Source organism: Dipodomys merriami, unplaced genomic scaffold (genome assembly GCF_024711535.1).
Source record: "Dipodomys merriami isolate MVZ:Mamm:240054 unplaced genomic scaffold, mDipMer1.0.p SCAF_35, whole genome shotgun sequence".
NCBI classification, from domain to species: Eukaryota; Metazoa; Chordata; class Mammalia; order Rodentia; family Heteromyidae; genus Dipodomys; species Dipodomys merriami.
In genome coordinates, this window is record NW_027205048.1 from 14,326,390 (window position 1) to 14,354,325 (window position 27,936).

Below are 27,936 nucleotides of genomic sequence, written 5' to 3' on the forward strand. Positions count from 1 at the left end.
AGGGCTTCACGCATGCTAGACAAGCACTCTACCACTAAGCCACATTCCCAGCCCCTCGACTTGTCTTTCTTGGAGTTTCATTTCCCTGTACATCTCTTTGGGCCTTTTGTGATTGATATGATAAGCCCAGTGAAGACCCATACTGAATTTCTGACCATCTCTGTTTTAAGATATAAAGTTTATATTGTTGTAAGTCAGTATATTTGCAGTAAATTTTAGGGCAGCAATAGGAATACAATTCCAATAGCAATATTCACTTTAAGAAAAAAATAATTTTACAATTTAATTAAAAAAATTTTTGTTTTACTAAATCAGGACCAGTTCTCAGAGAGAGGGTTTAGAGTTACTGTCTCGCTATGCAATGAAAGAGTTCACGCAGAGGCTGACTGTGAAATAGCCGTGCTGCTCTTCTTTCCAGCTAAGTGTGGCAGAGGTTTCTTTTCTGCCAGAGAACTAGCACTAAATTGAAAGGGCATAGTTGCTGGAACTTTGTAAAATTTGATACCTGTGAATGTTGCGTTTTTAGTTTTGATTTTTTTATATATATGCATTTTACACTTTTTGTTTTTATAACAGTGATGTACAGAAGGGTTACAGTCACATAAGTCAGGTAAAGAGTACATTTCTTCTTGGTCAGTGTCACTCCTTCCCTCACTCTCTCCTAGTTTGTTCTTCCTGTCCCACTCAGTTTTACACTTTTTTTTTTTTTTTTTTGGTCATGGGCTTAAACACAGGACCTGAGCTTTTTTTGCTCAAGACTAGTACTCCACCACTTTAAGTCACAGCACCATGTCCAGTTTTCTGGTGGTTAACTAGAGATAAGAGTCTCACAGACTTTTTCCTGCCTGGTTTGGCTTTCAACTGCAATCCTCAGACTTTAGCCTTCTGAGGTAGTAGCTAGGATTACAGGCATGAGCCACTGGTACCCAGCTGGTTTTACCTTTTTATTTTAATAAATACATTTTATCTGTATTTAGAATCACACATAAGTTGCCTTTAAGTTTTGCCTTTTTTAAGGCAGCTAAATCTCTGTCTATATGTAGCGGATCCAGTGTTAGGTCACATAATTTGAACATGGTGTGTCTGTGTGTATGTATGTGTGCGTGTAAGGGGGAGAGGGAAAGACAGAGACCGAGAGAGATTTCTGTACTATTTGTTCTTCTTTGCTTGGGTTGGCCTATTTTCAGCCTGGTACATGGCAGCAGTTTTTGGCAATCTATTTTCTTTCTTTTTTTTTTTTTTTAGGTCCAGTCATGGGGCTTGAACTCTAGGCCTGGGCGCTGTCCCTCAGCTCTTCAGCTCAAGGCTAGCGTGCTACCACTTGAGCCATAGCACCACTTCTGGCTTTTTTTTTTTTTTTTTTTTTTTCTGCTTATGTGGTGCTGAGGAATCGAACCCAGGGCCTCATGCATGCAAGGCAAACGCTCTTCCACTGAGCCACCTTCCCAGCCCCTGGCAATCTATTTTCTGTCTTTAGAAATTTTTGTGTCCTGTGGAATTATGTTACAGTTATCATTACTTCCACATTATTTGCTCAGAAGCAGATTTTTTTTTGTTTGTTTGTTTTAACGTCATTTTTAGAGAGCATCTCTGGAAATTTAGGTAGGAAGTTAGGGATTTTTTTTAACATGTTAGATTACAATTTTTGATTTTATATTGATACTAGACCAGAAAGACACTCTTTTCTGATGTAGTATCTTTGTGTGTGTGTGTGTGTGTGTGTGTGTGTGTGTGTGTGTGTGTGTGTTTAATGCATTACTTTACATATGAATGAAGGCAGAAAAGGCTTCAAATCTTATGAATAGCTTTTTTTTTTTTTTTTTTTTTTTAGCAAAAATGGGCTAAGTGAAAATATCCTATTAAAAGCTTTTAATAGAATCCAGAATATACAAACTCTTGTAGCAAATCTTTGGCACTGTATCCATAAAAGGATAGCAAGCGGCTGAGAACGCTGGCGATTGCTTCCTTGTATGTCCCTACTTAACTGATGGAAATGTTATGTGGGATGTGTGTCTGTAAAAACTCATCCTTTGCTTTATTCACATTCTTTCTGCTACATTTACTTTCTATCCATGAGGTTCATATTAGCAGGTAGTAGAATTCTTTTTAGCATTTATGATAAGCAATTTTATTCAAGTAATTTGGTCTTGTGTTTAAAGGTTTAAGGATTTCTTATGGTGATTTTTGGAACTGGATACAAAATAGTATTTTTTTTTTTTTTTGGGTCCAGTTGTGGGGCCTGAACTCTGGGCCTGGGCACTATCCCTCAACTCTTCAGCTCAAGGCTAGTGCTCTACCACCTGAGCCACAGCGCCACTTCCAGCTTTTTTTCTTTTTGCTTATGTGGTGCTGAGGAATCTAACCCAGGGCCTCAGGAATGCAAGGCAAGCGCTCTACCACTGAGCCACCTTCCCAGCCCCATAAAATAGTATTTTATGACATGATTTTAAAGTAAGCTGAACTTTCATCAATATAAGTACATTTTCATAAAATACAAATATTGTCTGGGGAGCACACACACTTTTTTCCTCTTATCCTTTTTTTGTTAATTGATTCTGGTCAGTTTAGTCTGGTATGTGAAAGTATTTCTTGGTGTACCTAGGTTTTTTAAAAAGAGCATCCAGAGGCCGGGAATGTGGCTTAGTGATAGAGTGCTTGCCTCGCATGCATGAAGCCCTGGTTTTGATTCCTCAGTACCACATATACAGGAAAGGCCTACAAGTGGTGCTGTGGCTCAAGTGCTAGCCTTGAGCAAAAGAATTTTTTTTTTTTACAAATTAAAGTAATACTTAAAATTTTATTTCAGCTTATATGTACAATTTGTTTAAATTGCTGACATAAACCTGTTTAATCCAAAAAAGAAATGTGAAAAATGTGAATTACTTCTACCAAAGAACAAGTTGGTATAGCCTATCCAAAAGTCTTCCACTAGTCTCTTCAGAAGATCTAACTGTAGTTCAAGCACAAGTTGGATGTCTTTTTATCCTTCAGGCTGTAAGAGATTTTCAGATTTAAGTTTTTTATTTTTTATTTTATTTTTTTGGTTGGTCATGGGGCTTGAACTCTGGGCCTGAGCGCTGTCCCTGCACTCTTCAGCTCATTGAGCAAAAGAATTTGCTCAGGGACAGTGCCCAGGCCCTGAGTTCAACTTCCACAACCGACCAATAAATAAATAAATAAATAAAAAGAGCATCCAGGAAAAGTGGGTTTTAGTCAGTTAAATAGATGGTGGTGGCAGACACAACCTGTGAAATACTCTTCTGGTTGCTTTTGGTATGTCTGAGAAGTAATTTCTGGCTCTCAGAAATGATTGATTATATAGACTTGCATACCAGTAATGTACATCTCCTGTGAAAAAGGAAGTAGAATCTGGTGATTCTTGGTTTTGTGATACTGAATTATAACTATTGATTTAAAGACTTTTCTTTTTTGAAGGTATTAACTGAAAACACTAAGGGAATATAGGATGTGCTAAAACTCAAAATATGGGTCTGAAATAGAAAAAAAATCCTTAAAAAGCCTTATAAAAAGTTATGTATATTATAGAGCAAAAACAAAGTGTGGATCATTGAATTACCTGCAGTAGTTCTCTTTCTATTCTCATTAACCTTAGTCTTGTATAGTCAACTGGTTTGTTAACCATCAGTGTTTATTTCTAAAAGTTTCATGTTCTGTATAAAAGTTGCAAGTGTAAATACACTGAATGCAGCATACCTGTGCCAGTCATTATTACTTTGTTACCTTCCTTCTCTACTGAGTAAACATTTGAGTAGATGCAGACATAGGAAACATGTCTTGGTATTTACCAATATGGAGGATGTTTTCCCTACCTGAGCACATTATCTAATTATACAGGAAATGAGACAGTCAGAGTTTATATTTTGTTTCACCAGTTGTTTCAGTGATTGCCTAGCCTCAGACTCTGTTTAATCAGTGTAAGGCAGTGTCTGATTTTTTTTTTTTTTGTACTAGGATTTGAACTGAGGCCTTTGTACTTGGCTTCCTTGCTCTGCTGTCACTCTTTCCCATGAGCCATACCTCTAGATTTTTTTTTTTTTGGTTAAAAAAAAAGGTGTATTTTAAAATTTTGCTATCTTTAGTTATACAAAGAAGGATTTATTTTTTTAGTATACCAGCATTAAAGAGAAATGGTTTTAAATAGGGACAGACATTTCTTATTCCCCATGTAGGAAATCGGGGTTAAAGACTCCAGCTCTGCTTTTTTGCTGGTTATTTTGGAGATAGAGTTTTATGTACTTTGCTGTGGGGCTGACTTTGAATCTCAATCCTCTGGATGTCAGCCTTCTGCATAGCTATGATGACAGGCAAGAACCACCAGAGCTCAGCTTGCTTTTTTTTTTTGGATGGGTCATCAGGGCCTGGGCACTGTCCTGACCTCTTTTGCTCAAGGCTACTGCTCTACCACTTTCAGCCACAGTAGTACTTCTGGTTTTTGAGTGGTTAATTGGAGATAAGAATCTCACAGGGATTTTTTTGCCTGGGCTGTCTTCAAACTGTGATCTTCAGATCTGTCTTCTTGAGTAGGCTAGATTACAGGTATGAGTTACTGGTGCCTGGACTCCGTTTGCTATTTTTTTTTGATTTTTTTTTTTTTTTTTGTGATATTAGTGTTTTTGAAGAATCTAGTTTTGCAGAATAATTCTCAGTTTGGAGGATTGGTTTAGATTCAATTCGCATTTTAAATTATATTTTTTTATTATATTTAAGTAGTTGTATAAAAGAGTTACCATTCCACAAATGCTTATGAGTACAATGCATCTTGATTGATGTTAGCTCTTTCATTATTCTCCCTCATCCCACCCACCTAACCCTTCCCTTCAATTTTCTTAATTTTGTAAAACGTTCATTGAATATTAGGATTGCATTCTTTCTCCCCCTCTTCCCCTCTTCATTTTTCTACCCTCCTTTCCTTGACACCCTTTCCCCCTCCCACCTTTCAAGTGCCAAATTTCTGGTATTCATTTTGTTGTGTTAGATTTAGATTTAGATTAGATTTAGATTTTCTAAGGAATTACACTGTTTGAATTCTCCCCTGAAAACACCATACTTTGGTTAATACATTTGTGTACAACTCCATATGTGCTTACTTGTATAGATCCAGTTTGCACATATGAGAGAACTCATGGCGTCTTTTTTCTCTCTGGGTCTGATTCACTTCACTTAACATAACTTTTTTCAGGTCCATCCAATTCTTTTCGGTGATATAATATCATTCTTCCTAATGGATGAATAAAATTCCTCTGTGTATATGTTCCATTCTGTTTTCTGTGAATTCCACCTCTAATGAACCACATGAATGAAATCATATAGTATTTGACTTTTTTAGCACAGTGTCTATGTCATAACATATGCCAGAATTTGCTTTCTTTTAATAACTGAGCAATCATTGTATGGATGCAGTATGTTTTATGTGTTTGTAATTGGACATATGTCTTGTTTCACCAAATTTAGACATTTGTACTGGTTTTAGTAATATGAAGGGCTAGTTTTTTTGTTGCTGTTAAATAGCAAAAGCAAGTATATGCATTACAGGATAGAGATAGGAAAAGCTATTAAAATGAAATAATAGCTTTTAGTATCACTATAGAACATCTATAGATTTTTTGCACTTTTATTTGCTTTACTTTATATAGTTGGAATGCTTATTTTTATAAAACTTATATTTTGGATTAAAATGTTTTCATCTTTTTAAATGTTATAAAAGGCAATGCTGAGAAAGGGTTATTGTTTCATAAGTCATGTAATACTGGGTACTGTTTTATAAGTCAGGTAATAATTGGGTACTGTTTCATTAGTCAGGTAATACTGGTTACTGTTTCATAATTCAGGTAATACTGAGTATGGTTCTTTTTGGACAGTGGTACCCTTTCTCTTGCTCTCTCCCAGTTTTTCCCTCCTCTGTCCACAATTTGTATAGTTCATTTTCAGCAGTATCTACTAACTTCCATGGCTACCTTTGTTCACCCTTTGTGCTCCCCCCAAGACAGATAAATGAACAAACAGGCAAAAAAGAAAAGAATACTCCTCTTGTTTCCATTTTCCTGGAGTTTATTAGGTTAAGTACTATTTTATTTGATCGAGGCAGAGATAGGCATTGCACCTTTGTGTTCATCTCCTAAGTATACATACTCCTTTGTTCTTACTTTGTTTGAATCCCTAGAGTCTTGTATATTTTATCATGTATTTCAGATCTGGCGTCAGTATATGAAAGAGAACAAGAGCTGTTTGTCTCTGAGCTTGGCTTACCTCACCTTAACATGATTTGTTCTAGGTCTATCCATTTCTCTGCAAATGATATAATATTATTCTTTCTAATGGCTGCATAGAATTCTATTGTGTATAGATACCACATTTAAAAAAATCTATTCATCTATTGTAGGGCATCTGGGCTGTTTCTGTAACTTGGCTATTGTGAGTGGTACAACAATGAATATGAATGTGCAAGTGTCTATGCTATCCTGGCACACAGTGCTCTGGGTAGATGCTCAGAGAGGTATGGCAGGGTGTAGGGAAGATTTTTATTTAGTTTTTTTGAGGAACCTCCATACCACTGTCCAGAGTGGTAATTTACATTTCCACCAACAAGGTCCCTTTTTCTCCACATCCCTGCCAGCATTTATTGTTCTTCAAATTCATGTTGGTGGCCAATCTGAGGTAAGGTAGATTTGATTTGGATTTCCTTTATGGCCAGGGATGGTGAGTATTTCTTCATATGTTTCTTTACCATTCTTACTACTTCTTCAGAGAAGTCTCTCCTTAGTTCCTTTGCCCATTTAGTGATTGGTTTATTGGGAAGGGTTAGTTTCTTGAGTTCCTTATATATTTTGGGTGTTAGGCCTTTGTTGGATGTATTGTTGATAAAGCTCTTCTCCTAGTGGTTGTCTTTCTAGTTGAGTACGTCCTTTGATGTGCAGAAACTTCTTATTTTGATGTAATCCCATTTGTCAAGTCATTCTCTTATCTGCTGTGTCCCAGGGACTCTTTCCAAAAAGTTTCTACTTAGGCCTGTAAGTTCTAGCATTTTTCCTACTCCCTTGTACAGCAATTTCAAAGTTTCAGGTCTGACATTGAAGTCTTGACTCAGTTTAAGTTGATATTAGTGCATGGTGACAAACAGGGATCCACTTTTAGTTTTCTGCATATGGATGCCAACGTTTCCCAACACCAGTTATTGAAGAGGTTGTCTCCCCTGCCCCTGCATATCTTTGGCTCCCTTATTAAATATCAGATAACTGTTAAGTGTATAGTTTTATTTCTGGGTCTTCTAGTCTCTTCCCTTTGGCTGAATAGTTTGATGTTTGGTCATTTGAACTTTTTAATTTTCTGTAACCCATGAAATGTCTTTGGACCTCTCTCTGCCCATTTGTCACGGAGGACTTTGTTATGTGTTCTTTTAATCCTTCCATCCTTATGAAAACATTTTTTCAGTTCGGTATCTATCCATTCTTTGGGATATATATATTTGCAACAGTTGGTTTGTTAACTGTTTGTTCAAAGATATAAGGAGTTAAGAATTCAGAAGCATAAACTGTATTTGACATAATTTGTCATAATAATTAGAACACTTAAAAGGCCTTTGAGACTATTTGATTTCCTTATCTCATTAAATCTTTTCTGAAGAAGATATATTAATAAATGTGAGAATATTGAATAGAAGCTAGACTTGAAAGCTTACTGTTCTATAACATTCTTCTAGGAATAGAAATGGTAGATTAAAATAATTTTTAAACAAGACTTTGTTATGTAACTTTGGCTGGCCTTGAATTTATAATCCCAAGTCTTGGGATTTTTGGGGTCCACAACAGTGTGGCTTAACTTGTTGCCATTGGTTTTGCTGTGAAAAATGCGGCGAGAGCTGATTGGTTTGACTTGCTCAAACTGTTTCTGGGGCTCTCTGTGAAAACTTAACACTTAAAAAGTATTATTTGGGCCCTGGTAGCTCATGCCTGTAAATCCTAGCTACTCAGAGGTTGCGATCTGGAGGATCCTGGCCCGAAGCCAGCCTGGGGAGAAAACTGCTTACAGTTCCATCTCCAAAATAATCAGGAAAAAGCCAGGCCAGAAGCATTGTTTGAGTTGTAGAGTGCCAGCTGAGCAAGCAAGCATGAGGCCTTGAGTTCAGACCCCAGTACTACTTCCTCAGAACTGTTCCCCCCCAAATATTAAGGACATTTTATATTTAAAAGTAGTTTGAGTATTGAGTATTCCCATAGGCCCAGGACCATGATTAAGCTAGATTTGGGATATTAAATTTTTTTTCCTTTTTTTGCTGGGTATATAGTTTCTCTTTCATATGCGAAAGAATGCTGAGTGCTACCTAGACATAGCCGGCTGCATCTGCATCTTTCTACTGACCATAGTATAGAACATTCTGAACATTAGCACTTAAAACTAACTTTTCTCTTTAAGGGTTCCTGAAATTGTGCCTGCAGACTCCAGGTCCACCCTGTCCCCACAGCATAAAGCATGCTGTGATGTCACAGCTACCATAGAACTCCAGGGTAGTGTTGAGCTGGCCCATGTGGGCTCAGGTAAGTCCTGGCTTTATTTTTTACCATTTGGCATTCTTTTCAAAGTTAGTTACCATATGATTTATGTAATAAAGGAATAGAAGGCAAAACTTTGAAAACTGTGCCATATATGGGGGAAAAATAAGTCTATTTTCTAAACATCTATGAGCCAGCTCCATATGCTAACCAACGGAGTTCCATCGTAGCTGTGAAGTCCCCAGGGAGCTATCGGCCTTGGCCTAGCTTAGGGTACAACATGAATCTCTGCTGCCGCCACCTCTTTTACCCCCCCTTTTTTTCTTGCTAGCAATACGTAATGACATATTTTTCATTTATTTGTGTTTAAAGTATACCTACATTTTCCTTTATAATTATGTATCATGAATTACTTGTGTATTTTTGAATGTATAACTATTGCAGGTTAGTTTTACACAGCTAATCAGAGTGCTTTCAGTTGTCTTTTTGTCTTCGTAGCATGAAGGGGAGGGAGACAGAATGTATAAGTTAAATGAAATATATGTTAAATTAAAAAAATACAAAGAGAAAGGGGCATCAGTTGAGAGGCATTATGAGAGGTCAGTGACCTACAGAGAAGGTAGGGCTTCTCTCTATATTGGAACATCATCATTGTTTCCTGGACTTTGTTCTGTAAAACGAAGTGTTAGTCCTTGCACTTATTTGCCTCTCCCTCCCTCCCAGCTTTTTTTTTTTGGTCAGCCGTGGGGCCTGAACTCTGGGTCTGAGCGCTGTCCCTCAGCTCTTCAGCTCAAAGCAAGTGCTCTACCACTTGAGCCACAGTGCCACTTCTGGCATTTTCTGTTTATGTGGTGCTGAGGAATTGCAGGGCCTCATGCATGCAAGGCAAGCGTTCTACCACTGAGCCACCTTCCCTGCCCCGACATTTACTAGTTTTTGTAGCTGAAATTCACCAGTCTCTGAAACTATGAGCTCTTACAGTTAATGAGAAAATAGAATTATATATTCTCAAAACATTAGATAGAAGGTATTTTAAAGGCTTGTGCCTTTACTGCTTATGAGTTGTGTGTGATCATAGGCTTGCTTCATGCTGGGAAGAGCAGTCTGTTCCTCCTCAGTTCCTACCTTCTCCATCTTCTGGGGCATGGGCAGCATAGCCTTTCTACAGCTTAATGGTGCACATGGGATAGGAGAGAAGAATTCAGAATTTTTGGTAATTTGCATTAGATTAAATAGAATTCGTGTGTGTGTGTGTGTGTGTCTTAGATTTATTGAGACTCGTATACCACACAGTCCAACATTTGAAGTTCTATTTGTTTTTTGTTTTTGTCAGTTGTGGGGCTTGAACTTAGGGCCTCTTTGTGCTCAAGGCTAACGCACTACCACTTGTGCCACAGTGCCACTTCCAATTCGAGTGGTTAATTGGAAATATGAGTCTCATGGAGATTTTTTTGCCTGGGTTGGCTTCAAATCATGATCCTTAGATCTCAGCCTTCTGAGTAGCTAGGATTATAGATGTGACCACTGGTACCCTGCTTGAAGTTGTTTTTAAAAAGCCCTTACTGTTAGGTTTTTAAAAAGAGGTGACCGAGTAAGAACTGAAACTGCACCACGCACGTGGTATTCAGGTAAGGGGTTTATTCAGTAGACCTGCTGGGACCAGGCAAGGTTGGCACTCCACGCGGCTGGCAAAAGAAAAAAAGAGGGCGGTCTGGCGGCGGTTTAGGCCTTATATAGGGTAGGGGGCGGGGAAGGGTGTGGCCACATCAAATTCAGATGTGACCTCAGCAGATGCAGACGTGACCTCTTCCAGGTGTCCCAGTTGCCTAGGTAACGCAGGTACTGGGTGGAGACTTTGCTGCGAGGAGGGTGGAGTCTGCTCGCCATCCAGGAGAGGACCTTACATTCCAGCCTTTTAATAATCATGAAATAGGGCGAGGATTCTCTCTGGCTACTTCCTGCTGACAAGGGGCGTCGACAATAGGGGTAAAAGGCTGGAATTTGGTCTCCTCCCAGAGAAGGCAGTGAGCAGCAGCTGTCCCTTGGTGGCGTGAGTCCTTAGATGAAATCTGGAGAAGTCTCATGAGCATTGAGGGGCTGGAAAAAAAATACTAGAGAGCAAATAAATGGCAAGAGGAAGGACTTGGGGCTGAAAAATGTTGGTAGAAATGTCCCTAGTTACTTCTGACATCTGGCGACTAGGTAGAGAATTCAGGTGACAAAGGCAAGAATATAAATCCCTGTTCAGTTAATAGGTAGACAGGTATAGACATTGGATGGGCAGGCTTCTTACTTCTACTGACCTCCCGGCTCAGGTTAATTTTGAAAGGGCAGGCACAAAGTAGCTGATGTGACATCATCTCCTCTTACTCCTTTCCACGTTCCCTTGTTCCCTAGACTGGCTGAGTCTAGGTGCTCGTTGCTGGGATGGCTTGTCCCAGTTGGTATTCAAGATTTGAACTCAAGGCCTGGGCACTGTCCCTGAGCGCTTCCGCTCAAGGCTAGCACTGAACCACTTTGAGTTATAGTACCACTAGTATTTAAGGAGGTTTGAACTCAAGGCCTGGGCACTGTCCCTGAGCACTTCTGCTCAAGGCTAGCACTGAACCACTTTGAGTTATAGTACCACTTGCAGAGTTTAGCTGGGAGACGGAGTCTTAGGGATTTTTTAGCCCGAGCTGGCTTTGAACTGAAATCTTTGCCACAAAAGCCCTTTATTATTTCCAATTAAAGCAACAAGGAGATCAAGTAGAATAAGTAGAGCTTACCTGGTTCTTATCAAGAATTGCCAACAAATATTCTGAAATGACAAAACTCATTAGATGTGATGAAAATTTTAGCATAGATATGCCCAGTATTTTAGAACCATGTAGTCAGTAGTAGAATACACAACACAAAACAAAAAAGGCAAAACTCAAAACCTAAAATTTTGACAACATTTAGACATCTTTGCTAACAAAGCACATCAGATGGTTGGGCCTCAGTTACTAGGGCCTGTGAAAAGAGCAACTTGTTAGCAAGGCACCTTAGAATAGATGGAGTAGTAAACTTAGTGGAAGGTTAAGGGTCAGATGGGGCCAAACCCTTAACCCACCACGTGGCCAAGATGGCGGATTCAAGATGGCGAATTTCTGAAAGAATGCAAAGAAAGCCTGAATAGATTAAGCCTACATTGGCTAGCCTTTGAGAGGGAACCTAGAGGGGGGTCACTGGGACCCAGCCTGCGTCACACTCTTCAAGGCACAAGCCAAAAAGTTGTAGAAAAAAAAGGGTAGAAAGTTGCCCATGAATGGCAGAGAGAGAGCAAAAAGCCTGAAATTAAACTTCTGACCATTTACCATTGCAGTAGCAAAAACTGTGCTTCTGAGAATGGCATAAAAATGAGGCTCTCTGGCTTTCCAGGGAGCGCGGGAGACATTTCAAAGGGGTTTCACGACTCAGGCGTGATTCGTAGCACCCCATTAAATGAGTAGAGTCAGTCTGGTGAGTGAAGGAGAGCTGACCAGGCAGAAGCGGCGTCCCGACTTCCCCCAGAGCCCTCTAGAGAGAAATGGCCAAGCCCCCAAAGCCAGCGTCCTTGGCTTCAGAGGTGACCGCCTTTCAGCTAAAGGCCGTAGGAGCTCTCGGGCGTGGCGCCACGTCTGGACAGAGACTGAGCGACAGAGAGCCGTAGAGTAGTTTCACTCACCTGAGTAGAGAAGTGTGGACGTGGATGTGAAGGCAGCAATGGTATCGATGCGTTGATTCCGCCGCAGACAGACTGGTTCGCAAAAGGCCGTCAGAACTGCGGGTATTCCTCAGAGCAAAAAGGGAAGAACAAAAAAAAGAAAAAAGAGGAAAAAAACAAAGAAATCCCAGCTATCCTGACTTTAAGCCTTTATCCGAGTCACGGCACCATTTATGTTAGGTTTTTAAAAAGAGGAAAGCCGAGTAAGAACAGCACCAGCACGCACGTGGTATTCAGATAAGTGGTAGGTTTATTCAGTAGACCTGCTTGGACCAGGCAAGGGTGGCACTCCACGTGGCTGGGAAAGGCCTGGGAATGAGAGAGAGCTGGGAAGAGAGGAAAGAGAGAGAAAAGAGCAGAGAGAGGGGTAAGAACAGTAGCACTCACGTGGTATTCAGGTAAGGGGTAGACCTGCTGGGACCAGGCAAGGTTGGCACTCCACGTGGCTGGGAAAGAGAGAGAGCAAGAGAGCAAGAAAAGAGCAGCAAGAGCTAGAAACGAACAGAGAGAGAAAAAAGGGGGCAGCAAGAGAGCAAGAGAAGAGCAGCAAGAGCTAAAAACGAACAGAGAGAAAAAAGAGAGGAGAGAGAGTCTGGGCCTGGGCTAGCCCTTATGTAGGGTATGGGTGGGGAAGGTGTGGCCACATCAAATTCAGATGTGACCTCAGCAGATGCAGACGTGACCTCTTCCAGGTGTCCCAGTTGCCTAGGTAACGCAGGTACTGGGTGGAGACTTTGCTGCGAGGAGGGTGGAGTCTGCTCGCCATCCAGGAGAGGACCTTACACTTACTATGAAGACATAACAGGAGATATTGTAAATCATAATTCTAGCGTGTAGTTGCAAACTTTGTTGAATTGTTTAATTCACAAACCAGTACTCCACCCTCTACTCATTGTGCTTAATTAGCTTCTTGTGTGTGTGTGTGTGTGTGTGTGTGTGTGTGTGTGTGTGTGTGTGTGTGTGTGTGTGTGTGTGTATATGTATGCGCGCGCGCGTGCGCACACGTGCATGTGCCAGTATTGGGGCTTAAACTTAAGGCATTTTGTTCTTGCTCCACTTTGTTGCTCAAAGCTATCACTACACTTTGAACCACCCATCCAACTCTGGCTTTTTCCCCCTCGTTAATTGGAGTTAAGAGCCTAGTGGATTTGTCTGCCCTTACTGGCTTCAAATTGTGATCTTCAGACTTCAACTTTCTGAGTAGCTAGGATTATAGGAATGAGCTACCAGTGCTTGTCAGTTAATTTCTAATTTCAAAAAATCCATCAAAGAGCGAGAAGAAGTGAATCCTTAAGAATTTTAAAGATACTTCTAGACTTACCCATTGAGTTAGCTAAAATAGTAAAGATGGAAACTTAGTAGTTCTTCTTTTCGTCCAATCCAAAGAAGGAAGTTCTTTGGTATTTAGCTGTGGTCACTTCAAATTTGTCTTTCGAAATAAAAAGTATATTTAGAAATTGTATATATGTACATACATGTACACTTGTGTCTACATACATATTTACCATGCATATCTTGTCTTTTCAAGTAAATTGCTCAAACTCTTGGGGTTAGGTGTTTTTAGAATATTTTATCTACAATACACAGCTTTTATAAATAGACTCATTTTTAGATTTAAGGTAATAACTAAAAGGTGTTGTGCTGCATGCACTTGAAATAGTTATGGCTTTATTTTCTCCTCCTCCCATGTGGGGTCAAACCCAAGGTCTTGCAAATGCTAGGAAAGTACCCTACCACTGAGCTGTTTGCCACCAGCTTTGGCTCTGCCCATCTTGGTGCTGAAGGGAGAAGTAGCTGCCTTTATACGTGATACTGCAGAAACCAAAGGGCATGGGATAGGCACACTTTTAAATAAAGTAAGCGACATTCAATTATTCAAAAATTGTATTCGAAAACACTTAACTGTTTAAACAAATTAAGCAGAGATTTTAGAGTTTTTTTGTACTTGAACATAATTAGAAACAACCCTCTTGCACCACAGGTGACTTTGAATTCAATTAGCACTTAATGTTCTGTTCTCCCTGTCTCACGCCAGCTTTACTGTGTTTCAGCCCGAACTACTTTTGGGGCATTGTTCTTTTAAGTATGTTTAGAAGCCTTTTATGTATAAAGTGGGATAGGGAGGGGATTTAGTACTGAACTTAAACTTGTGTATATGTAGCAAGGAATGTATTAACCCTACATTACTGGAAAAAAAACCCAACAAAACAACCCGAACTCTCTTGTTATTGTGATGAGGAGTGAGAGAGCTCTTGCTGAGCTTCAGTGAGAAGCTGAGTGTGCTAAGGAAGTACGTGCGTGTGCTAGGCAAGGGCTCCACCAGAGCTGTCTGCTCCAGAATTGTGAGGTGAAGGGTCTTACTATATTGTTCAGGCTATTCTCAAAACTCTTGGGTTTATGAAATCCTGACACAGCCTTCCAAGTGCTGGGGCTATAGGCTTACATTGTCATACCTGGTTTTCTCATGAGTGGTTTTTTTTGGGGGGGGGGGGGTTTGGTCGTGGGGCCTGAACTCGGCCTGCGCGCTGTCCCTCAGCTCTTCAGTTCAAGGCTAGCGCTCTACCGCTTGAGCCACAGTGCCACTTCCGGCTTTTTTTCTTTTTGCTTATGTGGTGCTGAGGAATTGAACCCAAGGCCTCATGCATGCAAGGCAAGCGCTCTATCACTGAGCCACCATCCCAGCCCCTCTCATGAGTTTTTAACCTGAAAAATTTTTTGTCTGTGCTTTGAGAAAAAGGATCTAAACTTACAGAAAGTATCTGTGACCCTAGAGTTTGCAGAATTTTGGAGCTGATCTTTTATGGCTCACAGATGTAATTAAAATTGAAGAACTCTTCGAATATGGAAGTCGTGTTTTTACTGTCCTGTCTCATGTTCATTATTATGCTTATTGTGTCATGAACATTCAGTGAATGTGAGACTTACCAGGTTTAAGCTGCATTTTTATAGTAAAGAGAAACACTTAAACTATTTGTCCTTTGCTAAATTGGAAGTCTTTAATTTACATTTTCATTTTTGACAAGGTTTTATTATCCACACTGTACTTTACTGTATATTAGTAAATACAGTTATTGTCTTAACATTTATCCTAAGGTGAATATGATGCGTTGGTGGGAATGCAAAGGTCTTTATGGACAATGTGATACTGATTTGTTTGTAAAGTTTTATCTTAGCATTCAAAGTCATCTTTAACAGTCTTTTTTCTTTAACAGTCTTCCTTTCCTTTTCTGAGAATAGTCTTACCCAGGTTAGCCTTGAACTTGCTATGTAGCTTAGGCTGACTTTAAACTTGGGATCCTCCTGCCTCCACCTCCTAAGTTCAGGTGTTATTACATGTGCCACTATGCCCAACTGTTTATTAATCTTTCTTGATGGGCATAAGGAAGCTTTGGCTATGAGATATACTGAAATCAAAACATTGCCAACCTTTTTTTTTCTTTTTACAATAAGAATGGTTTAAATTGCTCTAAGTTATTTGTAACTAGAAGTATAGAAAGCTTAGCATTGACTGGAAGCACATGTGTGTCTCCTCAGTTTCTGCAGCCGGATGAGTGCGGGACCACCACAAAGACTATGAAGCCCAGTTCTCATACTAGGTTGCTGGTCTTTGCTTTACTTACTATATCCTAATAGTTCTTCTAAACCCCAGCAAAACATGAAGCCAGCTGTGATGGTAAGGTAAGTACTTAACGCAGTTCTAGTTGTGGAATGTTTGAAAATGTAGGGAAATGCTAATTTTCCTTATATTCTCTAGGACTTTAAATGATGCCCCAGGATCCTGGAAGCACAAAGAAACACATAAGGAGTTTGGAGTCACTGTTGTAGGTTTGTGCCTATTAAAGAAAAATAGAATTAAATACTCTTCTATTTTGATGCTTGTTTTAGGGGTTGTAGAAGGTGATTTAGGGGCCATAGAAGCTTATAAGTCATCAGGAGGAGATATTGCACGTCAGCTCACTGCAGATGAAGTACGCTTGCTGAATCGTCCTTCTGCCTTTGATGTTGGCTATACCCTGGTACACTTGGCTATACGTTTTCAGAGGCAGGATATGCTAGCAATATTGCTTACAGAGGTGAGTGTGGCATTTTAGTTAAATGTTCTTTTATATCAAAGAAATGTCTTCTTTAGTTTTCATTTTTAATGTTACAGTGTTCTCCAGACAGTTGGGAAATTTTGCAGATGCACCTCCCCCTCCCCTCCCTTTCAAAATCAGCTTATATTGGAGATTGTAAAAGTATGTGTTTTTTTAAGGCTTCCTGCCTGCCTTTCTTTCCTTTCTTCCCTTTCTTCTTTCTTGCCTTTATTTTTCTCCTTTTGAGATGAGATATTGCTTTGTTGTTCAGGCTGGCCTCCCAACTCCTTAGGGAGACTCCTGAGTAGCTGGAACTACAGATGCACCTACCTATTGTCCCTATCAGTATGTGGTTTTACTTTATTATTATTATTATTATTTTTACTTTGGGGCCTTAACTCAGGGCCTTGCACTTACTGGGCAGATGTTCTACCACTAAAAGCCCTCAGCTATTTATCTGTTTTTGTTTTTGACAGTACTGGATTAGAACCTCACACTCGAAGATCTCAGAGGCAGGTGCTTTAGCACTGGAGCCACTGTGCAAGGCTGCGCCTCCTCCCTGCCTTTGACGTAGGCTTTGCTTTTTGTTTGGGCCACCTAGACTATGATCTTCCTTTTGTGCTCCTCTGCATCACTACGGTGACTGGCACATGGTGCTGTGTCCGGTCATTATGTTTCTAATGCAGATGGAATGATAGGCATAGGCTACCACACTCAGTCATTGGTTAAGTTAGAGTCTTAGGACTTTGTTTTGCTTGAGGTGGCCTTAAACTGTGATCTCTGCTTCTTAAGTAGCTATGATTATAGGCTTGTGCCATTGTGCCTTGCTCCTTTTGTTTTTGGGCCAGCTTTGGACTGCAGTCCTCCTGCCTGTGCCCCAGTTTAGCTAGATTATGAACTGAAACATCTATTCCTTGCTTGTTTGTTGAGATGGGGTCTTGGCTAACTTTTTCTCCCAAGTTGACCTCTACCTTTGATCTTCCTTGTCTGTCCGTGGTCCTCTTGATCTTTACCTCTCAAGTAACTGGGATTATACTCATGGTCTATCATACCTGGCCAGTGTATATATGCTTTTTTATTTTTTTTGCCAGTCCTGGGGCTTGAACTCAGGGCCTGGGTGCTGTCCCTGAGCCTCTTTGTGCTGAAGGCTAGTGCTCTAGCATTTGAGCCACAGTGCCACTTCAGGCTTTTTCTGAGTAGTTTATTGGAGATAAGACTCTCACGGACTTTACTGCCTGGGCTTGCTTCCTCAAATCTCAGCCTCCTGACTAGCTAGGATTACAGGCATGAACTACCAGTGCCCTTCCATATATGCTTTTAAAACAGGAATTGGCTTCAGTAAATAGTCATGTTTTATTTTAAAATTTGTTCTTTAGTTATTCATCTAAAATATTGTGTACCTATATTACGTGTTAGGCAGTGTGTTGGAGGATAGGTGTTGGCTTTTCCTTTTTTTTTTTTTGTCCGTTGTTGGGCTTGAACTGTGGGCTTGGGCACTGTCCCTGTGCTCTTCAGCTCAAAGTGAGCGCTCTACCACTTGAGCCATAGAGCCACTTCCAGTTTTCTAGTGGTTTATTGGAGATATGAGTCTCACAGACTTTCCTGCTGGGGCTGGCTTTGAACCGTGATCCTCAGATCTTAACCTCCTGAGTAGCTAGGATTGTAGGCGTGAGCCACCAGCATCCAGCGTGGCTCTTCCTTAGTGAGTCTTGGGAAAAGTAGAGAAATAAATAGGTGATTCTGTTCAGTGTATGTCTTGATAAATGCAAGTGCCAGGTCTGTGCTCTAGAGCAGGTAGTTTTTGCTAATTTCTGAGGGAGTAGGAATTAGCTAGGTAAAGTGGGTTGGGAGAGAAAAGCCATGGAAACCATAAATTCAGAAGGAAAGGATCATGGTATTTATGGTGAATTCAGAGACTTGGAAGCAACCTACCATGATTGAGTGATGATTGGGACATAAGAGGAGGTGTGAAAGATGAACTGGTGCTGGTCATGAGCGCTCTTGTCTTTTGAAGCATGGGAAAGTTCCTGTGAGGGCAGTAAAGGTGCAGATTATTCTGAGGGCACTCCTTCCTGTCTCAAAGTGTTCTGAGGTTACTTCGAAGGCACTGAAAGGTTTAGGTACAGGAGCAAGACAGTGCAAGAACAGATTGCTTTTAGCTGCTATCTGAGAGGGTCAAGCCTGGTTAGAAAGGCTGGCCAGAACTCTTGGCCCTAGAAATGGAGAGAAGCAGGGTGATAAGAGATTATGGAGTCTTCAGGTGATAGATTGGTTATGGGTGTAAGCATTATGCCCATCTTTGGTCCTTAGCTTTACCCAGACCTGAGTTCCTCCCTGCCCTGGAGTTCTGCCATCCAGCTAGCCCCTCCCTCTCCACCCAGATCCACCTGAGCTCCCATCTACCTCACTTCCTACCCCTCAGACCCTGCTGCTACCTAGATAGTGGAGGTTGTCATGTGCTCTCTCTCCTGGGGAAATAATAAACCTTGTAATAGTCTTTCTCCTGTGCCTGCCTGCCTCTGCATGGTCCCCTGGGATGGATGTGACAGATCCTTTCAGTGGGAGTGATGTTAAGATATGGATCCATGTTTATTCTGAGGTTTCTGGCTTAGGTATATATGGCAAGTGACAATATAAATGAAGCGTTCTTCATTATCAAAGTATTTTGATTATAACTGACTTATCAAAGTAATTTTTGTAGTGATAGGAGAAATAGAATAAAAGTAGAGTCAGATCAATTATGCATTCAAATTTTGTCAGTACACATCTTCTATATATACTTACAAGCAGTTATTCAGATTTATCAGTATTTGGGAATCATCACATAAAGGGTAATACAGGGCATGTTTTTAAATGGAGGTCAGAAAACATTCAGGTTACGTGAAAATGTGATTTCAATGGCCAGCCATTGTGTTCACTTTCTTAAGATTCCTGTGACTTGGGGGAAAGAGGCTAGGAGAGGAAAGTAGAAGATTAGGGATATTGATAGCCATGAGGAAACAGCAGGCAGGCTTACTGAGTATAAAGGAGAAGGACACTAGTGACAGGGAGCAATGTGAGTAGAGGGGTCAGATGTCAGTATTGGGGATAGAACAGTGATAGGTGTTTCTGGTGCTGCATTAGTGCCATGATGCCCAGTTATATTGTGTGGTGGTGTAGTTGGTGGTCGTTTCAGAAGATGGGATAGAGAAACTAACTGTGGCTGAGAGGTTGGGGGATCAGGCCTTTAATGCTACTGCTTACTTAGTAGGTTTTTTGTTTTGTTTTTGTTTTTGGGTCCGGCTGTGGGGCTTGAACTCTGGGCCTGGGCACTGTCCCTCAGCTTTTCAGCTCAAGGATAGGGCTCTACCACTTGAGCCACAGCACCACTTCCAGCTTTTTTCTTTTTCTTTTTCTTTTTTTGTCGGTTGTGGGCCTGAACTCTGGGCCTGGGCACTGTCCCTCAGCTCTTCAGCTCAAGGTTAGCCCTCTACCACTTGAGTCACAGCGCCACTTCCAGCTTTTTCTGTTTATGTGGTGCTGAAGAATCGAACCCAGGGTCTCATGCATGCAAGGCAAGCGCACTACCACTGAGCTACCTTCCCAGCCCCCAGCTTTTTTCTTTTTGCTTACGTGGTGCTGAGGAATCGAACCCAGGGCCTCATGCATGCAAGGCAAGTGCTCTACCACTGAGCCACCTTCCCAGCCCAGGATCACATTTCTTTTCTTTCTTTCTTTCTTTCTTTCTTTCTTTCTTTCTTTCTTTCTTTTTTTTTTTTTTTGTCGGTAATGGGGCTTGAACTCTGGGCCTGGGCGCTGTCCCTCAGCTCTTCAGCTCAAGACGAGCACTTTACCACTTGAGCTACAGCGCCACTTCTGGTTTCTGGTTTATTGGAGATAAGAGTCTCACCGTCTTTCCTGCCCGGGCTGGCTTTGAACCATGATCCTCAGATCTCAGCCTCCTGAATAGCTAGGATTACAGGCGTGAGCCACCAGTGTGGCCCAGCTTGAGGATCACATTTCTAAGTTAGCCTGGGCATGCAAGTCTGTGAGACTCTTTATCTCTAATGAATCACACACACACACACACAAAATCCACAAAAAAACTGGAAGTGTGGCTCAAGTGGTATAAGCCAGCCTTGAGCAGAAAAGCTAAGGGACAGAACCCAGGTCCTGAATTCAGGTCCCAGTACCAACGTGAAAAGCAAAACAAAAAGTGACTTTGAACTAGTGTTAGTGTATAGAGCATCCATTGGCTTCCTTCAGGCTGGTAGAGGCCAGTGAGTGGTAAAAGAACTCTCATAGGTCCCTGGACTCCTGAAAGGAATCCAGTGATTCATAGTAGAATGATACTAGAACACTTACAGTTTATGGCCATGTCACAGATTACCTGATAACTCAGCATTTTAAGACCACAAATATTTGTTACTTCAAATAGTTTGGAAGGGTCAGGAATTTAGGAAAGGCTGACCTGAATGTTTTTGGGCCAAGGTTTTAGGAAGGTTACAGTTAAGCTGTGTCTACCAGGGTTCTAGAGTCAGGAAGCTCGGCTGAGCTTCCTCAGCTGAGGATCTGTCTCCAAGTTCACTAAAATGGCTGTTGGCAGGAGACTTACATTTCTTGCCATGTTGGCTCGTCTATATGTTCCTTATGAAGTTGGCAGTTGGTTTCACCCAAAGCAAATGATTTCAGGAGGAAAAAAGCTGCAGTGTCTTAGGAACCAATTTAAGGAACAACATACTCGTACTTTTGCTATATTCTATGGGACATATAGATCAACTGGGTATAGAATGGGAGAAGTGGAGTGGGGCATTTTTTAACTGTGTCTGGTGACACAGCCTGTAATTAATTCAAGCAATAGAAAGGCTGCAGTTAGGCGGATCATCAATTTGAGGAGGCCAGCATAGTTTATATAATAGCAAGGCCCTGCCTCAGAAACAACTTCCTGTTTTTTGTTTTTGTTGTTGTTGTTGTTGTGGGGTTTGAACTCTAGGCCTGGATGCTGTCTTTGAGCTCCTCAGCTCAAGGTGAGAGCTTTACAACTTGAGCCACAGCGCCACTTCCAGTTTTCTGGTGGTTAATTGGAGATAAGACTTGTCTCATGGACCTTCCTGCCCAGGCTGGCTTTGAACCCCGATCCTCAGATTTCAGCCTCCTAAGTAACTAGGATTACAGCCGTGAGCCACTGGCACCTGGCTCATTCCTGTTTTTAAATTTAAAAAAAATTACAAAGGAAATCAGTTACATTAAAATATAGCTATCAAAATACTAAACCAAATGTGTAATGTTTAAGAAAGTTCTTTTTTGGGGGGAGAGGAAAGAGTGTTGGTATCTCATCATGCTCAACTCCAGAAAGTTCATTTGGTAAAGGAAGAAGTGAAAAGGAAGGATTTGAACTTAAATAATAAGATAAAATTTACGTTTAATAACATTCATAAATTCAGTTCATGATGGTAAGGTGAGAATTATTAGCCTAGAGAAACAGTTGGGATTCATAAGGTTTAAGAAGCAAGAAGAAGAACGTCAGGCTTCAGTGATGTATCCTGTTCTAAAGATGTGGGGAATGCTTAGAGGTCAGACTTGTCCTGAAAGGTTCATAGTATTAGGGTCCAGTCCAGATTGTTTTCAAAAAGTCTTGTCTTCCCAGTTTTGAGAAAGGGACTGAGGGCTGGCAGATTGGTAGAAAGCTAGTTTTAGATTGACTTTTGGTATCTTGGTGATGAGAAATAGTTATATATAACTAGTGTGTGTGTGTGTGTGTGTGTGTGTGTGTGTGTGTGTGTGTGTGTGTGTGTGTGTGTGTGTGTGTGTGTGTGTGTGTGTGTGTGTGTGTGTGTGTGTGTGTGTGTGTAAAACTATACACACAATTTTCTGTATGTAGATTGTTGCAGCACCAAAAACTAAGTGCATCTGGACTATAAGGCAGAAGACTGGTATAATTTGTTGCTGATCAGCAATTTAAAAGGAACATTGCAGTTAAATACATATATTCTTCCAAGTCATATTAGTTGAAACACGTGAAAGAAGTGTTTGCAATGTTTTCTATGAGCTGCAGTTTTTGTTTATTTTTTTCCCTCTTCAGTGGGGGTAGAATTCAGTGTGTCTTTGCTAGGCAGCACTCTGCCACATGAGCCATGCCCTCATCGCCCTTGTGTTTTATTTTTCTAATAGGTCTTGGTGTTTTTGTTTTTTGCTGCCCTGAACCAGGATCATTTATGCATGTAGCTAGGATTTATGATCATGACTACTGCACCCAGCTATTGGTTGAGCTGGGGTCCAGACTGGCCTCAAACTGCAGTCCTTATCTCTGCCTTTCAGATAGATGAGATTGTAGGCATGAGCCACTCTGCCCCATCTTAATTCCTTATTTGCAAAGAATGTTTCTAATTTGAGTGCATGATGGTTGGTCCATTCAGAGACCTCTTATGTACCTTTATGTATAATAAGCCTTTAGTACATAAATTTTTATGTGCTTGTTTATTATTTCTATTGGGTAAATATGAAGAAATAGAATTTCTAATGCAGGATAAACCATTTTGTGACTTTTTTTTTTTTTTTTTTTTTTGGGTCCGGTCACAGAGCCTGAACTCTGGGCCTGGGCACTGTCCCTCAGCTCTTCAGCTCAAGGCTAGCGCTCCACTACTTTGAGCCACACTGCCACTTCCGGCTTTTTGCTTTTTGCTTATGTGGTGCTGAGGAATTGAACCCAGGGCCTCATGCATGCAAGGCAAGCGCTCTACCACTGAGCAACCTTCCCAGCCCTTTATGACTTTTCTTGAAAGTTGAATTGATATGTACTTTTATTGGTTAGGTTTTAGTTTTAGTTTTTGTTTTGGTGCTAGTCCGGGGACTTTGACTGAGTGCTTAGATATTGTCCCTGAGCTTTTTAGTTCAAGCCTGGTGCTTGAACTTCCAGATTTCTGGTTGTTGTTTTTTTTTTTTTCTCTAGAACATGTGTTTATTTTAATTTCAATTAGTCAATTAACAAGATTTCTGGTTGTTAACTGGGGATAAAAGTCTTTTACAGACTCCTGCCCCAGCAACTTTGAGCCACAATCCTCAGATCTAAGCTTTCTGAGTAGCTAGAATTACCCACGTGAGCCACCGGTGTGGGCTAGGGAGTAATTTTATGAATAAAATGAATAACCTTCAGATACTTAGAAATTTTGCTAATTTCTTTAAATGCTATTGTGATTTGTTTGCATTTCTGATAGATGAGATAAAGAGGAAAGTTTCTTTTTGTATTTAAGGTGTCTCAACAAGCAGCAAAGTGTATTCCAGCAATGGTGTGTCCTGAACTGACAGAACAAATCCGCAGAGAAATAGCTGCCTCTCTTCATCAGAGAAAGGGGGATTTTGCTTGCTATTTTCTAACTGACCTTGTCACATTCACGTTGCCAGCAGGTAACTACAACATTTAACATGAAAAGAAACTTTTTTTATTATAGTTATATAGGAATGAAAAACATGATTTTGAAATGACTTGCCTGACCTGTTTATGCTGGAAGTGATCAGTGTAAGAGCTGTTTGTAAACAAATGCTTTAGGTTTTTTTTTTTTTTTTTGGTTGGGGGAGGGGGGGTGGGATGCCAGGTCCTGGAGCCTAAACTCAGCCTAGGCGCTGTCCCTGAGCTTTTTTGCTCAAGGCTAGCTAGCGCCCTGCTGATTATGCAACAGCTCCAATTCCAATTTTCTTAGTGCTTAGTTGGAGATAGGAGTCTTATGAACTTTCCTGCTTGGAATGACTTTGAACTGTGATCCTCAGATCTCAGCCTCCTTAGTAGCTACGATTAGTTACAGATGTGGGCCATCCTTGCCTGGCATTAAATTCTTCAGTTTTTAGAAGATGGTAACTGATTCTTTGTGAGCTCTGATAGATTTTAAAATCATTTTTTGCCCATTAATTTTCCTCTTTAAAGTTTTATTTAGAAAATTTTCTACTTTTAATTTTCTTCTTTCCAAGTCTGTTGTTTTGAAATTAGCTAACTGTTGGTTACTGGGATGAAGCAATAGAATGTAGGTTTTTGAAGTATCTATGTAGTCAGGTTATTTTAATGAAAGATACTGGCATCTGTGAAGGTGCCATTTGACTTTCACCCTTTTATTTCTAAATATGTACGAACAACTTCAAATTTTCAATTCATTGATAATTGAAAATGTTGTCCAGAATGCTTTTTGTCAGTGAGCGTTGCATAAATACAACAGACATCAAAAGTTTTTTTTTTTTGGGGGTCCAGTCGTGGGGCCTGAACTCTGGGCCTGGGCGCTGTCCCTCAGCTCTTCAGCTCAAGGCTAGCGCTCTACCACTTGGGCCACAGCGCCACTTCTGGCTTTTTTCTTTTTGCTTATGTGGTGCTGAGGAATCGAACCCAGGGCCTCAGGCATGCAAGGCAAGCGCTCTACCACTGAGCCACCTTCCCAGCCCGACATCAAAAGTTTTAAAACGAAAGCTTCCATAGGATCTGGCTGTTTTGAACTAGACATAAACAGAAACATCCACGAGTGGATAAGTGACAGTAGCTATGCCTGCAATTGGAGCAGATTTTATTTGAAATGTACTGTGTTATGATTAGGTTTTTATTTAGAATTCAGAATGTCTTCTCTTTAATCTTGAAAAACATAAGGGTAATGCTGATTACTCCAGGCTACTCTGTTATGTAACCTGACTAGAGCAGAGATGCAGAGGAACATGGCAACAATACTGTGTGCCAGAATGCATGATGCATTGGCTGCCGTGAGGATGTTTAGAAGTTTGAAAGTAGCAGGTCTGAGAGAAGAGAACCAATAAAATTTACATGTAAATATTGGTCTCGGGTTATTTTTTTATATTAGATTTTTGGTAATGAAATACAGGAAGGTTGCTCATATGCATTAAAAAAAGGTATCTGTCACAAGAACATTCTTTAAGCCTGATTTTTCTTTGTAGATATTGAAGACTTGCCCCCAACAGTTCAAGAAAAATTATTTGATGAGGTGCTTGATAGAGATGTTCAAAAGGGTAAGCATGTAATTAATAATTTACCTTTTATATGATCAATTAATTTTTCCTTTCTTTTTTGTAAAGTATAAGGTACTTAGATATATTGTCAGCTTGTTGGATATTTTATTTATTTATTTATTTATTTATTTATTTATTTATTTATTTATTTATTTATTTATTTATTTATTTATCCGGTCCGGTTGTGGGGCCTAAACTTTGGGCCTGGGCACTGTCCCTCAGCTCTTCAGCTCAAGGCTAGCGCCCTACCACTTGAGCCACAGAACCACTTCCAGCTTTTTTCTTTTTGCTTATGTGGTGCTGAGGAATCGAACCCAGGGCCTTGAGCATGCAAGGCAAGCGATCTACCGCTGAGCCACCTTCCCAGCCCCCGGATATTTTTATTTTAAATTAGAAGCCTGAAGGAAGTCCTTCAGAGCAGTTTTCTACCATGCTGTTCATCGGGCTTGGGATGGTAGCTCAGTGCTACAGCATTTGCCTAAACTAAGTTTATTACCATGCTATTCATTGGGCCTGGGATGGTAGCTCAGTGGTACAGCATTTGCCTACACTGTTTATTCCCTAGTCCCAGAAAAAATGGTCGGGGGAAAAAGGTGTACAGTATTTAACTGTGCCAGAATAAATAAGTAGACATAAGAGACTTAAAAGTTTGCTTTTCTACTTCTTATTCCAGATGAATAATATGTATTAAACAGGAGAACTTGAAAGCTAAATAAATTAGAGATGCAGTATATCTCAACTATTCAAAAAGTTTGTTTCAATGAAAGTTATTAGTTATTTATCTCTTTATTAGTAAATTACATATAAACCTTTTTACATGCAGAAAATAGTTCTTTACCCTACTAAAAGTTTCATAATTACATAGGCATGAAAGTGAGCATGTTGTTTAAATTCCTTGTAGAGTTAGAAGAAGAATCTCCGATTATAAACTGGTCCTTGGAGTTGGCTACACGTTTGGACAGTCGACTGTATGCCCTGTGGAACCGGACTGCGGGAGACTGCTTACTGGACTCAGTACTGCAAGCCACCTGGGGTATTTATGACAAGGACTCGGTGCTTCGGAAGGCTCTTCACGACAGCCTGCACGACTGTTCACATTGGTGAGCTGCAAGCCTTCCCGCCCCGGCCTCAGTGCTGTTTGTAGCTAGGGGCTACTTTTTTTTTTTTTGTTATATTTTGTGGAAGCTAGAGAAAAATCCTTTTAGGCCTTGGACATTAGCTATTCTGAATACCTTGCTTTTTATACTTTCTACATGTATCCTAAAGTAGAAACATTTGGACATTTCTAATACAATATTACAGGTTTTCTGACCTTCTGAAAAAATATTAGATTGCAACGAGGTCTGGCCACATTACATAGCCCAAGTTGCTTTCAAACTCCAGTTTGAGCTGAGGTTTGAACTCAGGGCCTCCTATTTGTTAGGAATCACAGTGTGCTACACAGCTATACCTCTGGTGAATTCTTCTGCTCCTCTTGCCTTAGCCCTTTCAGTGCTGGGAATGCAGGCATATGCCATTAAGCTCAGATAACACTTAGAAGTTTTAATAGCCTTAAGTGTAGTTACACTCAGGTTCAATTTCAATACCTATGGTTTAATATTCTAATACAGCTTTAAGAGATTTTGTTGTCATTATGTTTGGGGTATTTTTCTGAGAGAGAGGGAGGCTTAAGATAATCTTTTTCAAACCACAGAGAAACGATTTTTTTCTTAAATGAATACAGTAGATTTCAGTATCTCTCACTTAGTTAACCAGTTGTTAACATTTCACACACCTGCTTCATCTGTATGTGTTTAAACATGTCCTTGGACCAGTTAGTTTTAGTCCACAGTTTGATTTCTCCATTGTTTGAATGGGTGTATGTTTGTGTATATATGTATCCACTGAAATCTTCACTGCTTTGGAGTGCATACATTGGAGACAATGACTGTTACACTGGTAATGTGTTAAGTCTTTTTTTTTTGGATCCGGTCATGGGCCTGAATTCTGGGCCTGGGCGCTGTCCCTCAGCTCTTCAGCTCAAGGCTACCACTTGAGCCACAGCGCCACTTCCAGCTTTTTTTTTTTCCTGCTTATGTGGTGCTGAGGAATCGAACCCAGGGCCTCATGCATGCAAGGCAAGCACTCTACCACTGAGCCACCTTCCCAGCCTCTGTGTTAAGTCTTAAGATCTGTTGACTTTTGATATTTTTTTTTGGTTCGTGAATACATTCTCTTAGATAACTTTTTTTTTTTTTTGTCGGCCGTGGGGCTTGAACTCGGCCTGGGCACTGTCCCTCAGCTCTTCAGCTCAAGGCGAGCGCCCTACCACTTGAGCTACAGCGCCACTTCCGGTTTTCTGGTGGTTTATTGGAGATAGGAGTCTCACGGTCTCTCCTGCCTGGGCTGGCTTTGAACCGTGATCCTCAGATCTCAGCCTCCTGAGTAGCTAGGATGACAGGCGTGAGCCACCAGTACCCAGCTCTTAGATAACTTTTTATAAATGATAAAAATCGAGGCACAAATGGCTAACCTGAATTGCCCACTTTGAAACTAGTACGTACAATTTTCTTTGACATCAAAATTGCATTTTTTTTCTCTTGTTTAATTGAATGCTTCCAAATAATGCTAATGGTCCCAACTCCAGTTAACTTTATCACTCTAATATCCTCCT

The 27,936-nt window shown here is 40.5% G+C and overlaps 1 protein-coding gene across 4 annotated transcripts in view; it reads left to right on the top strand.

Annotated features, from left to right (window-relative positions):
• The window catches only part of Zranb1 (zinc finger RANBP2-type containing 1), a 69,212-nt gene that overhangs the window by 30,423 nt on the left and 10,853 nt on the right, over positions 1-27,936 (top strand). For 3 of the 4 annotated variants that reach the window (XM_069988271.1, XM_069988270.1, XM_069988272.1), the window contains exons 3-6: positions 16,120-16,307; positions 23,537-23,690; positions 25,212-25,283; positions 26,185-26,383. In XM_069988271.1, the coding sequence (XP_069844372.1) occupies positions 16,120-16,307; positions 23,537-23,690; positions 25,212-25,283; positions 26,185-26,383 (613 nt within the window). The remainder of the gene's footprint in view (positions 1-16,119; positions 16,308-23,536; positions 23,691-25,211; positions 25,284-26,184; positions 26,384-27,936) is intronic. The other variant, XM_069988273.1, reaches the window with a different exon arrangement.